Consider the following 13,680-nt stretch of genomic DNA (forward strand, 5'->3'; position numbering starts at 1 on the left):
TAATATGATGATATCTTGTCTGACATCTTGTCTGACAAACAAAAATATTAACTCAATAATAAGGGCAAGATTTGAAAATGTGATTGTATTTAATTATTTTAATGAAATTACAGTAAACTCACTCTGGAAGCCTGAACAGTCTGAAATAATTTCTCTAGTCATGAGATTTAAATTTGGACAAGTTTACTGTTACCACCTATAATCTGTCTGTACACTGTGTGCTAAGAGATGCCCATAAATAGAATCAGACATTTTTTTTCTCCTCTGTGGCTCTATGAAAAAAGTTATTCCATGATATTTCTCAAGGGGTTCATCCTTATCTGCAGTTGTCATTTAAAATGTAAAATCTAAATTGTGTGTGTGTCTGTGTGTGTGCATGCGTGCGTGCGTGTGTGTGACAGGAAGTCAAAGCATCCTCTTGGCCTGTGACTCAAAGACCCCTTTAACATACACACAAACACACACAGATACACATGCCACATGCAGGGAAGATGCAGCACTCTCTCCTCTCACACAGGAAGTTCTGTTCTTGTCCACCATTTCCTGTCTGTCCCACTTTGACCTTCACTCATATATATACACACACAGACACACACCAACACACATCCTCCATCAAATACTATGTTAATGTTTTGAATGTTGATCAGTCTCACAACTTTTATTTTTGTCTTACCTGAGGGAAAAAAAAACCCAGTGGAATATTAATTTCAGCACTTAGCCTACACAAGGGGGGGGGGGGGGGGTGCGCGTGCGTGCACGTGCGTATGTATCATTGTTCTGAGTGTCATTGTTCCCCAAGTCATAAAACAGAGAAAATAAACTAAAATTAAGTCAGTAATAGGAAATAACAGTAAACTATTTTAAGTAAGAGAGACAGACAGACAGTGAGAGAGAGAGAGACATGAAGGAAAAGGAATTTTAAACCAGAGACAGCTGAAACATGTTTGCTTCTGGTTTTAGTTGGTATCTTATCATTTCAGGGGAAAACAGTATATCTTGAACTGTGTGTGTGTGTGTGTGTGTGTGTGTGTGTGTGTGTTTGTGTGTGTCAGTGACTGTCTGTGATGGATGTGTGTATTTGTCTGGAGGAGAGGCACGTATGAGGAAGCTATACATCAGGATTAGATGTATACACCCGAACACCCGAGGGAATGGGTGTTTTGGAACACAGGGTGGGGATGATGCTCTCCCACACACACCCAAACACACACACCTACAAACATATACACACACACACACACACACACACACACACACACACTGACCTTAGAGGGCCTGCAGACAGACACATGCTACCTCTGACAGTTATTGTCGTCATCTGGCTCTTTTCACCTGCCCGAGATGAGCTTCACCAGAACTACATAGCTTTTGGGAGGTTCACACTATCCCCACAGACCAATCCCGGCTGTGCATGCAACTCCACGAAACAACAGGAGTCGCTTGTGCAGTGACAACGAGGCGATCCTTCACCGACTTCCCATTGGCAAAAACTGCCAGCTTTGTTTGTTGACTGAACCTGGCTCAGACCACAGCAGCTGAGAACACTGACACATTCACTGATGACTCTCTCTGAGTCACAACTCATCACGGCTTCAACGAATGTGTGTGTGTGTGTGTGTGTGTGTATGTGTGCGCTTGAGGGTGGAGTGGTCACGAGGTCGGCCAAGCGGTGACACCCGACTGTTAATTGCCCTCTGTCTCCAAGCTGACAAAAAGTGTGAGAGCAGGGCATGATAACAAAACAGAGAACAATTTTAATAAAAACCTGACATAGATCATTGTCTGACAAAAAAAAGCTTGTTATTACTGAGAGTAATAACAAGCTTCACACATACTTTATTCAGGTGACAATCTTATACTTCAACATTGACAACACCAACAATGTTGGTGTGTGAACTGGAATTCATTCCAATTTTCTTAAAAACTCAAAGTGATGGAGGTTCTTACCACCCAAGTATGAATCTAATGGTGATCATAGAGGTGGATAAACAACTCATTGTATTTTTATAACCTCTGTGGACACAAAACTGAAATCCTGCGACAAATTATCATAAATAAAGACAATGTCTGACATTGCACATGTTGAAACTAGAGTCAGGTCATCTATCTCTCCTGTGTTTGTATCCTGTGACTGAAGGAAACAATTAGGGCGTCTCTCTGTGTTAAAAGTAACCCCAGGTCCTGGTGGCCATTCCTTGAACCTCTTCCTGACTGAAGCAGAGGCCATGTACAAGGTCAGCATCCTGTGAAAATACACACACACACACACACACACACACACACACACGTGCAAACATGCATTCATAATGCATTTGTACCACCCATTTATTTAAATGCTACATGTTCATCTCAACCTGCTTTTGAGACTTCTGCCAAACAAGTCTGACCTGTGACCCTTAGAATAAAAAGCATCATTGTTTGGAAACCGGGAAATGTATCAGGAATATATTTACGAGGAGTAAATTTAACCAAAGTGTTAACACAGTTATAGTGGTATTCCAGACTCCTGGGATGTCCATTGTTATGTTAAATTAAGAAATTATTCCACAAAGTGATGCACAACACATCAAAATGACACAAGATTCACTTGTTTGAACTGTTCTCAAGTCTCTTACAAAATATCTCATCCGCTCCATTGAGAGGAAACAGTTATGTAACAGCCTGTACGGAGATACAGTATCTCTGAGGAAGAAAACAACACAACAATATTTCATTTTCACGTTACACAGAAAGATAAGACAACAGATCACTTTTCTCATTTCTTCCATGTATTATGTTTTCCACCTGAATGACCTGACAATTAACTTCCAGGTTGGTGCTGTTTTTTAAAATTGTATTTGAGTTTTTTTAAAATAGTTTTTTGTTAGATAGTTTTTTAGCATAACAAGACCCACCTCATATAGTATACTTTCTTATGAAGCTATTTTTCTTCTTGAGTCCTGTTACAGTCTCTCTTTACTGTTGTTCTAGTCCATTCCTGTACAATGTCTTTGTACTCATTCATCATCAGTTAATGGATGAGAGGAGGCGTAAAATGTATATTTATTTACTCTTGTGCTTATCACAATCCTATAATACTAGGTATTCATGAAATGTATTTTGAACTCTGGAGATTTTCCTTTATTTTTTCATGTGTGTGTGTGGAGATGTGTGTACTGTAAATGCAGGAACAAAGTTTTCATCATTGTTATGTAAGACTTGTCCAAATGAGGAATTCTGTGATATGTTATCAAAGTACATTATGTTTTTTAGGGAGAGCAGGCACCAGACTGACTCTGCTGTAGACAGCAGGCGTGGACAGTAGTCATCACTGTTACTCTTATTCAAGTTGATTATTATGAGCACAGCGTGTTCCATGTACTATTATGCATATATTTCAAAATTACATATTCTAGTGCAGCTTCAGTGGATTTACACAGTCCCACAGTTGATACTGTTTTGGTAAAATAAAGAGCAATTTCCTTTAAAAAGGCCCCATCCACTCAAAATAGTGTTACTTCACTGGTTAATTCCCTGGATTTATCTCCAGATCACTTCTCACCATCAGTTCCTGCTCCACTTGTGCTTTTATTGAGACTTTTACAGCCTGATAATTCTGGTTTGCAGTTTGTTTGTTCAACAGTCTAGCATTCTTCTTGCAGGCAGGTTAGTCGTCATGGAGAGCAAGCACCCTGAATGAAAACATGAGGGAATGCTGTATGTCTTGATGAATTAGTGTCTGTTATCTGAACCGGTCAAGGGCCAGGATGAGGAGAGGATGTGCACACAAGAGATGGTGGACATTGTTTGCTAGACATTTTCCTCTTTAACTGATGGACAGGATGCATTCTCAGAAAACACAAAGCTTAAATATAAACACACGGGTAATAAAAGCACAGAACAAACATAAATGATGATGATCCAATTATGAAATGACAACAGCACTTTCCTCTTCAGACACTTAGAAATCATTCCCTATCCTTCTTCCCAAAAGCTCCAAAAAGAGGAGACAGAGGAATCAGTATTTTATACCTGCTGTCTACAAATATCTGTGAGTGTGAAAATATCTAAGCTTTCAATGTCCCTCTATGATTTATCTGAGGCATGATTCAGATCAGCCAAATCTTCTTGCTTCTCTGGTGTTAAACTTAACACAAATACAGGTACACACACAAGTCGTTTTACTCAAAGGAAATCATTTAGCTGTGATTGGGATAAATAGAAAAAGAGAAACTTCAGAGACTCACTTCCTCTCCTCATGACTCTGCTGCCACCCAGTGGTCACTCAGTTACTGTGACATTTATGGCCTCGTGTCACAAATCTGTGGAGGTTCAGACTCTGGCCTTTTTGGTAGCAGATTGAAGTTGACGTAAATAAAGTGTAAAGATAATACCACAATGCTGACTCTCATTTGTTTTAAGAGATTAATATTTATAGTCACATTTGCACAAGACACATTTAAATTTCTTTCAGCTACATGCAATGTTTATACTTTCATTCATGATCACTGTTAATTTTTTTTTAATTAACATTTTAAATAACTGCAGCTCTGCTTGTACTGAAATAAACAACTTATTAAAAACTATTTTGCTTCCCACTGGCATCCTAACATACATTCTATTTAATGAAAACATTACATTGTTTACACGGGAAAATGTCTTTTTGAACCAACTGGTATTTCCTGTTGTGTGAACCATTTTATTGTTATTTGTTAACACTTTAAATGTTGAATAAAATATTAATTAGATTTTGGATCTCAACCATATTTACAATTAAACAAAATTAAAACCGCTGAACATATTTGAACTGTTTAGATTCACCTGACTTGTCTGACTTGTCTATGTTCAAAATAAATTCTAGCTCTCCAACTACTTCAAGTCAGCACTTGGTCTTAAAGAACTACTTTTAAATTTGGGAATTTATCTAGAGGCTAAAGCACTGTTGCACTGCAGGAAGGTTCCGGGTTCGATCCCCCGGCTCATCCGGGTGTGTGGCGTTTGCATGTTCTTCTTGTGCCTGCGTGGATTCCTCCCACAGTCCAAAAACATGCAAGTTAGGTTCAGGTTCACTAGTGACTGTAAAATGCGCGTAAGATTGAATGTGAGTGTGAATGTTTGTCTGCATATGGACTGGTGATCTGTCCAGTGTGTAGCCATAGACTGTGGCGTACCCTGCCTCTGGCCTAATGTCACCTGGGATAGGCTCCAGCCTTCCCGCGAGCCTTACGGATAAGCCGTATAGGTAATGGCTGGATGGATGGGTGGCTTACTTGCTAACAAGATTTACAGGTTATTTCTAAGACTTGTCTACCAACGTGGTTTCTTGTTGGTAAAGGGCCGATTGATTGTCGTTTGCCAATAGCTTCAGCCATTGTTGCGTTTACAATACATCAGGTTAGGGTTCGCCCTCTGAACTTCTTCAGGGCAGTCTGGACGCTACCGTAGAGCGACAATGCACCTGGGCTAGCTGATTAGCACGCTAACATCAGCAGAAGAAAAGAAGTGATAAAAGTAGAAGTAACACATTGGTGTTACCTTCCACCGCCGGAGACAGCTCTTAGCGAGTAAAGGAATGAAGTTTGATGCTGAACTCTCAACGTTTCCTCTGGACTGGTAAGTAAACAGCTGTTAATGCTAATGTTGGCTATGTAGCAGTAGACATACACATACACCTTAAAGGAATTCGCCTGCCAGTATCTCTTAAGCACACCAATTAACATACATTAGCTACATCTCTCTTTAATTTGTCTAACTATTTCTTGGCCTGGACCAATAGATTTCTGAGTCTCCATTGGTTACAGCAACAGACTTGCTGTGTACGTTGAAAGAGAAGAGGCCTATTTAGAAAATAAGTGAAAACACCTGTGTAGTTGAACCATGCCCTTCAGTAAATAAACCAAAGGCTCATAAATGATGAGCTTATTGTCAGTCTAAAAAAAGTCTTTGAAACACAACTGCATGTTAAAAACATCCTATCACACCAATGTTGAAGTGCTTTTTAAAACTCACCACATGTAAATGTAGGGTAAAATTATTTGTTGAACTGCTGTAAGGCTCTAAGGCTCATCATGGCATTATTCTGCTGGTTACTGTCTTGTAAGTATTTAGTCCTAAAAAATAATTTGATTACCTTGGTAAATCAGATCTGTTCTCAGATGAATTTGGTGGAGTTTTGCCGGGAGCTTGCTAAGGTCACCAAAATCAGAAAAGAAAGGGCAAAGGCTCGCAAGAAGCTAAGATGAGCTAATTTGCGGTGATAATTTGCTGATCTGTGATGCCGGCAAGTCACGCCTTCCTCTTCCTACCAACCCACAGGCGGACTTTCCATTTCAGACTTTCCAAACCAAACCTTAATATACTCAAGGAATGTAATTTGTGTAAATTTCCTAAACTGTGCTTTGTTGCTTCTTGAGCCATAGAAGGCTTTGTACAAATTTATACAAATATAATTATTTTTAGCTCTGCTGCACAAGACCAATGATCAGAATTTAAGTTTCTAAAACTGGCAAACTTTCCCTATGAGAATAATTGATTGGATTTGAATTGATACAGGTGATTAACTTATCTTTCTGTTCCAAGCAGTTTCAGGCTGTTTATGTTAAATTTAATCTCTGGTCGCAAGGTCACATGTGTAGATATTTTCCTAAATCCTATAATTGTAATGTAGCAGTTTTGAGGTTTTTATTTACAGTATATTCCATAATCCATATCAGTGTCATTTTCCCTGTGCTAATATAAGCATATATAAGTATAAATAAGTGATATCCACTTACTGAAGGAGATTATTTTACTCTCTTGGTTTTCACACGTCCATATTTGTGCATTGTTGTTGCATTGTACCCCTGACTCAGTAACAAACCACAGGTTTCAATTTGACGTAGCACAGGGTAGATTTTCTGCTGTAGTCAGCCTTTGGGGTTTTGTGTCGGTGTCTGTTAAATTGATCTTTATGTCTACTTACCTATCCGCTGTAGAAACTGGTGACTCTTAACCAGAGTACAATCTGCTCAAGCTTTTCTTCTCAGCATTTTAGTAGCTCACATAAGTGTATAGATGTGTATAAATGTTTTCTGTAAAATTAAATGTGCAAGTCACATTAACGCAGGAATATTACTCACCTTAGACGACAACTAATTGTGCAAATGCACAACCAACCACATCTGCCCTGAGCAGACACAGATCAGTCAGGCTCAGTCTACAGTTTGTGTGTAATCACTAAACATTTAGATAAGAATTAAACTACCTGTGATACAGATATGTAGTGAATCAATCAACTTTCATTCAGATTTTTTCCTCAGGTGAATATGATTTCACTTACACTTGATATTGACCTAGTATGTGGTTATCTTAAGTATGTTACACGATGTGGTTGAGAAGATGAAACTTTCTTTCTATTTCTAGTGGAGTTCATCTGGTGCTGAGTGTGTGTGTGTCTCACTGCGTTGGAGTTTTCGAGGTGGGCAGGGGTGGACCTGTGGCTTAGGGAGGGGGAAAGGCGCTAACCACAACTTTCCTGGTAGAAAAATCCAGCTAGGGGCCTTCCCCGTCTATGACCCCTTATTTCCTGTCTACACTCTGCCGTCAAAAATCTCTAAGATGATGTGTTTCACACACACAACACAAACATGTTGTATGATGTATGACATGCATGTATGATCATAACTGCTGGGCTTTTCAGACAACCAAAAATCTACTTCTCCCTCTCAATCTTGCATCCCTAAACTATAACCTCAATTCTCCACATGGTTGCAAAACTTAAACATTCAAAAGAACAATGTAGTCAGTATTCATTTTATCAATATACTGTCATAAATGTCCTTGGAAAATGTAGCTTCTGTCCCCTGTTATGCACCACAGAAGCTGTGTGCACAAAAAAACCTTTTGAAAAATACATTAAATAGACTTTAAGGTAAAAACCCACCAATCACAGAGCAAATGTAAGCTGGTTCTGGCTGGAAGGTCCACTGTTGTAAGACCTCTGAGTGTCAGTGAGTGCAAAGAAGATTTAAAATACAACTCTATGAAAAGTTGACTTCTGAACGTTCTCTATTAGGACAGATGTGAGCTTTGTGACCTCATTTTAAAATAGACCTTATTTGTGTCAACGTGTGCGCACATATTACTGACATATCTTATTTATTGTGTTTTACTATTTGAAACCTTAAACACATAGAGCAGCGTCAGGGGTGGAGCTTGTGACCACAGTGCATCTGCATGCTGCATAAGCACACACATACTCATGCACTAAGACACAGTGACTGAGGTGCAGAGGGTTGTAGATGTTTTCTATTTCATCGAATCTCTCACCCACAGCGTCCTCTGCCCCCCACCCCCACCCCTCACCCCTCTTTCCCCCAGTGTACTGAGAAGCGGTGACCACATGACCGCAGGTAATTTTGCAGGCTTTGTACTTTCAGGTTATAGTCTTCCTTTTTCTTTTTTTTTCTTTTTGTCATGGAACCTGTTTTGCTACCCAAGCACACACACACACACACACACACACACACACACACACACACACACACATACATGACTAGCAACGTAATAAAAGTGAGGGTTTGCGAGAGAAGCGGACAGAAAGACAGCAGACGCGGACAGAAAGACATCCAGACAAGATGATGATGATGAAGAACCCTGTCGTGCTGGTGGCGTGCACCTTGCTTTTCTCATCCCTCGCTGTCCTTGCATCTCAGAGTAAGATGATTGCATTTAACTTTTCTTTTCTTCAATAATCAAAATTAAAATCTCTTAATTTCTCCCCTGGGGACCAATTAAGTGTTATCTTGTCTTTTCATATCTTATTGCATAACACTCGGGAAAACAATAAATGATATTCTTATGTGATTTAAATGTAAGTACTCATTAAAAGCCTATCAAGGTTTTTATTGTGTCTGTTTTCTAAGTTTTGGGATGAAAAAAGTGTAAAAGTTTTATGTGAGCATGAGTAATAGCTAATGATTTAAAAGCAGTGAAATGATGTTTTTTTGACAAAATGAAGAATCAGATCAGAAACAAACCAAACCCCAGCTTGTTTCAACATGTTACAGCTGCAGTGGAAGTCTGTTTATGTTTTGGAAAGCCCCACACAAAAAGTTCATTCTATTTTACTTCAGTGGTTTTATATTAAGTCCCACTTTGTCTTACTTTTTGTTCTGTCTCTACCTTGGCTTCACAGGCAGCTTTGGCCCGGAAGAGTGCTGTTTTAAGTTTGCCTCCAAGCCGCTGCCTAAGAGGAAGGTGATAAGCTACAAACACACGGAGGACCTGTGTCCAATGAGGGGTGCGCTGTGAGTATCTCACCTCAGAAACGTTTGACTTATGGTTTTAGTGGCTTTCAGTGTATGTATAGTAGAGTACCAAGAACAAATGCACAGCAAGATTCACACATGCTGAACAAAGTCATTAAAGCTACATCTACATGAGTTCATAACATTAATATACATTTACCAGAAGTAAAAGGAAAAAGATCATATCTGTCACTGACGACAATCTTTGTCTCTTTGTTGCAGCTTTACGATGCTCAGTGGCACACAAATCTGTGTCGACCCAGAGGTGTTGTGGGTCCAGAACATCATGAAGGCCAAAGACAAACTCCAGGCTAAAAATGTGACCACCTCTGTGCCCACAGAATCCAACTGAACCAATGTGTTTTGTAACACCTCACTTTAAAGCTCATGGTGGTGTAGTGGTAACCAGTGATCTCTCTTCATAGCTCTCTTTATTTTTATATAGATTGTTTTTCTTACATAAATGCAAAGTTACCCCTCATTTGACTTCTTTTTTTTAATTATTCTTTTGTCTTTTAGATTTACTTTCAAGTGATGTTTAGATTAAGATTATAAACTCTCTTACAGTGAATCATGTACTAAAATTGTTCTCTGACATAATATAAAGAAATTATATATGATGATACTTATCGTCTCTTTTTTTGATTTACCACATAAGCCAAACTTTGAACAGAAAGAGTTGTATTCCACATTGTTGTCCTCATTCGGTTGATGCGCATGAGAGGTATCTGTGTGAAACATCAGAGTTGATGTGGTTTCTAGCTGATGAAGCCACAGGAAACTCAGATCTGCACCACAGAGGCTTAAAAGTCAGGAAATCAGGTTTAACACTTTCAACAGACACGAGCGGGGGAATTATTTTAGAAAATGACAACTTTCTTTTCATTTTTGCATAAATTGTAATAATCTCTTCATCAGCTGTCCTTTACCTTCAACTAAGTATCTTATGTAGCTCTGTGGCCAGCAGGTGTCACTCTTCTCTCCTTTTCACGTTCCAATATGTCTCAGCGTGGTTTCAGAAACCAGGTTTCGATTGCTCTTGGTGGACTGTAGCAAAATGAGGACTTATTTAATTCAATATGTGGTTGCACACTGGAGAACAGCAGCTCAGTGAGACAGTGTTTGAAGGTTTTTATCAGCTAAACCACAGTGTAGTCAGTAATGGAGTTACTGAATAGTTTAGCAAGTCAAATATCACAACTAGAATCCTCAGATGGCTTCTGTCCAGGGTCAGTGCAAAAATGAAACACACTCTGTCTGTAGGTGTCAACTCTAACTCCTGTTGCCCTTTCTTTGGGTTTGGGTCTTTGATATCTCAAGACTAACTGACCTGAAAATCTCCTTTTGCCCCAGAACAACACCTCAGATGACGTCAATGCAGTGACATCATCACCCAGACTTTCTTTAAATAGTTTCAGACCCAGATTTTTTTTTTTTTTAACATCCCGTCACCCTCCATGTTACTGTGCATGTGTGTGTACATACATAATCTTTTGAGCATAATTACTCAATAACCTCTGATAAGGAGCTTTGTACTCATGCCACAGGTGACCTATTAGAGGAGGTGATCTGATTAGATTCTTGAGGACATCAGCTGAATAGATTTGCATATTAATGAAGGAGCGAAATCAGGCAGGAGATAGGGCAGCCTCTTGTTTGCAGTTGTGATGATATAAAACACTAAACAAATTAGAGAACATAGTGAGCATTAAGCATATCAGGGGCTAAATGATAGAAGAATCCAGTTATTCAATACGATATTAAAGCCATATCTGACTTGATCTTCTGTCATGTTGGGTTTGCTGTGATAAAAATACTTGTTCATGAGACCAAGAAGAGATCCTCAGAGACGTCCTATTAAATTTGCATATAAGCTTGTCTGTCTGCGTGACCTACCTGTAGCAGAGAAAAATTAGGACACAAGCAAGAAGCCTGAGGTTTTACAGTCACCAGTGGTGGAAGGAACATTCAGCCCCTTTATTTATGGTAAAAGTATCAATACATCAGTGAAAAAGATCCTGGTTTAGAAGCAGAAGGATGTAGTTAATGTATACAAATAAAAGCTCTTTTCCTGCAGAAAAATTACTAATATGGTGATACATTAATAGATTGTTAATACTGACGCAACAATGCATAAGCTTTTTTCTATTCTTTGCTTTTTTCTTAAATAATGGATAATTTGACCTCTTTGGGCATCAAACAAATTAGAGCAGAAGTGGCTCTGTTGTGGAGGTGACAACAACTCATTGACATATGAAAAAAGGGGCCCTGACTAGACATTGTTTTTGTAGTTAATGTAGTGATGTGGGAGCATGAAGCAGCAGTACAGTATATATATGTATATGTACATAATTACCTTCTACAACTGAGTATTTCAGCTGGCTTCACATTGAATTCTTGAGTATTAGATACGGTATTTCTGCCTGACGACCGAGATATAGGGATATGGTTTTCAGATGTAACGGTACATAAACCCATGTAATAATTACTGCATCCAAAAAGTAGTAAGGTGGTAACCTTGGGCTGAAACAGAGCCAATGCTGGTGAGCGCATGCAGTGTTCCTGTCTTTATAAAAGCTTCCTGCTGCTGAGTGTTTGTTCATAAAAAGCTGAATGAAAACACAATCTATTGTGATACACTTGTATGGGTAATTCATGTGGTGTTCTGGGAGCCGGAGAGAATTAAAGATGAGGAAAAACACAGGGAATATAAAAGCCAGTGAGAGTCAGCAGCAGCGAGTCTGCAGATGAAAGGTGAGAGAAAAGGGAGTGTGTGAACAGTACAGTCACTGTGGTGATGATCCAGTCCAGGGTGAGGGATATAATGGGATGCTATCAGGAGCACACACACACACACACATATACAAACACACGTTTATACATATATATATATATATATATATAAATAACCAGTGTGTGATGTCAGCTTTTCCTGACAGATGGGATCAACATAAATTAAACCCTCAGAGAATGAAAGAGACAGAGAGAGAGAGTGTGTGTGTGTGTTTGTGTGTGTGATGGAGGAAGAGTCAAAGAGACGGCAGGAGAAGTGAGGTTCACGCACTTGAGTGTGCGAGAGTGTTTTTATAGAAACAAAGTGTCACAGCATGTGCCAAAACCAACGCCTGTTAGTTTCACACACACATACACACACATGCACACGGGATTTATCTTAGATGGAGGAAACTAATGAAAGTCAATGATAACCTGACAATTACAGTCAACAAACAAGAACAAACATGTTAGTTAGAGCCATGTTTCATATAACACACTGTTGAATATTACACACACACACACACACAATTAGAGGGTTATTAGGATGTTCATCATTAAGGGATATTAGACAGTAAATCACCAGTCTAATGCTGGTGATTTATCACCTCACTAACAGAGGTAAATCGGTCCCTGGTGAAACTCCCATAACCACAGTGCCACTGTGAGACGGCTGCCACATAACTTTTCCTGTCACGTTGTCATGGTAATAAGCATCAGCACATTACACTGTATGCCTTTGGCTGAACAACTCAATGGAGATTGAGTTGAGTGGTCCAGAGTCCTGCACTGTCAGACACACGATAATGCTGCTTTGCATGAGAAAAAAAGAAGAAGAGTAAAACTACCTTCTGTAGCAGTTATCTCTGTCTGTTCCAAAGATTAAAGGGAAATTAAAAGTGGGAATTAAACAGATATTAAGAGAGCGAGATGGAGAGATGAGAAGGGGGGTGGGTGGTGGTGGGGGTAGAGAGAGGACCAAAAACCTAGAGATCAATATCTTCCGTATAATTACCCACAGCTTCCTGGGTTGCTAGGAGACCAAGTAGAGATGAGAGGGAGGGAAAGGGAAGAAGAAGATGAGACAGACAGACAGAGAAAGAGAGAGAGATGCTAGCACAAAGGCTGAGAATAATATCAGGGTTTTTTAGGATTGCACTGATTTCCATTGTTTGTGGTTTTTTTTTTTTTTTTTCTTAACTGCTTGTGTTTAAATAGAGCTCATGCCGATGGTGAGAAGGTGAAGAGTGGTGGTGGTGGGGGCGCAAATATATGTCTGATCTTCAGGGGATTGGGTTGTATGAATAATTACTGAGATATTGACACTGGCTGTCCCTTCATCTTGTTGACCCCCCCCCCCCCCCCGACGGCCATCATCCTGACCTCCCTCCACTCACCTTTATCTTCTTTAATCCCTTGTTCACTTTGTCCCTGCTGTTCTTTTACTTCTCTGTCCTCCCTGTCTTTGTTTATGTCTCTATTTTGCACTTCTCTCTCTCTCTGGTTATATATTAACCATTATTAGAGAATGACAACATATTCAAATGCTTTCACATTGTCTTTCTCTTTTCTCTGTCTATTTTTCCTCATCAAATGCTCGTTCACGTACAGTAAATCTCTCAGAAATGTGTGAATGGATGGA

The 13,680-nt window shown here is 39.3% G+C and overlaps 1 protein-coding gene across 1 annotated transcript; it reads left to right on the forward strand.

The window, feature by feature from the left end:
- Positions 1-8,505: 8,505 nt before the first annotated feature.
- LOC108896819 (C-C motif chemokine 4-like) lies at positions 8,506-9,891 on the forward strand. The gene is made up of 3 exons (XM_018696066.2): positions 8,506-8,673; positions 9,155-9,266; positions 9,489-9,891. Exons 1-3 carry the CDS (start codon positions 8,595-8,597, stop codon positions 9,616-9,618), a joined length of 321 nt encoding a protein of 106 aa, XP_018551582.1. The 5' UTR covers positions 8,506-8,594; the 3' UTR covers positions 9,619-9,891.
- The last annotated feature ends 3,789 nt before the right edge of the window (positions 9,892-13,680 follow it).

Source organism: Lates calcarifer, linkage group LG7_1, assembly GCF_001640805.2.
Source record: "Lates calcarifer isolate ASB-BC8 linkage group LG7_1, TLL_Latcal_v3, whole genome shotgun sequence".
Classification (NCBI taxonomy): domain Eukaryota; kingdom Metazoa; phylum Chordata; class Actinopteri; family Centropomidae; genus Lates; species Lates calcarifer.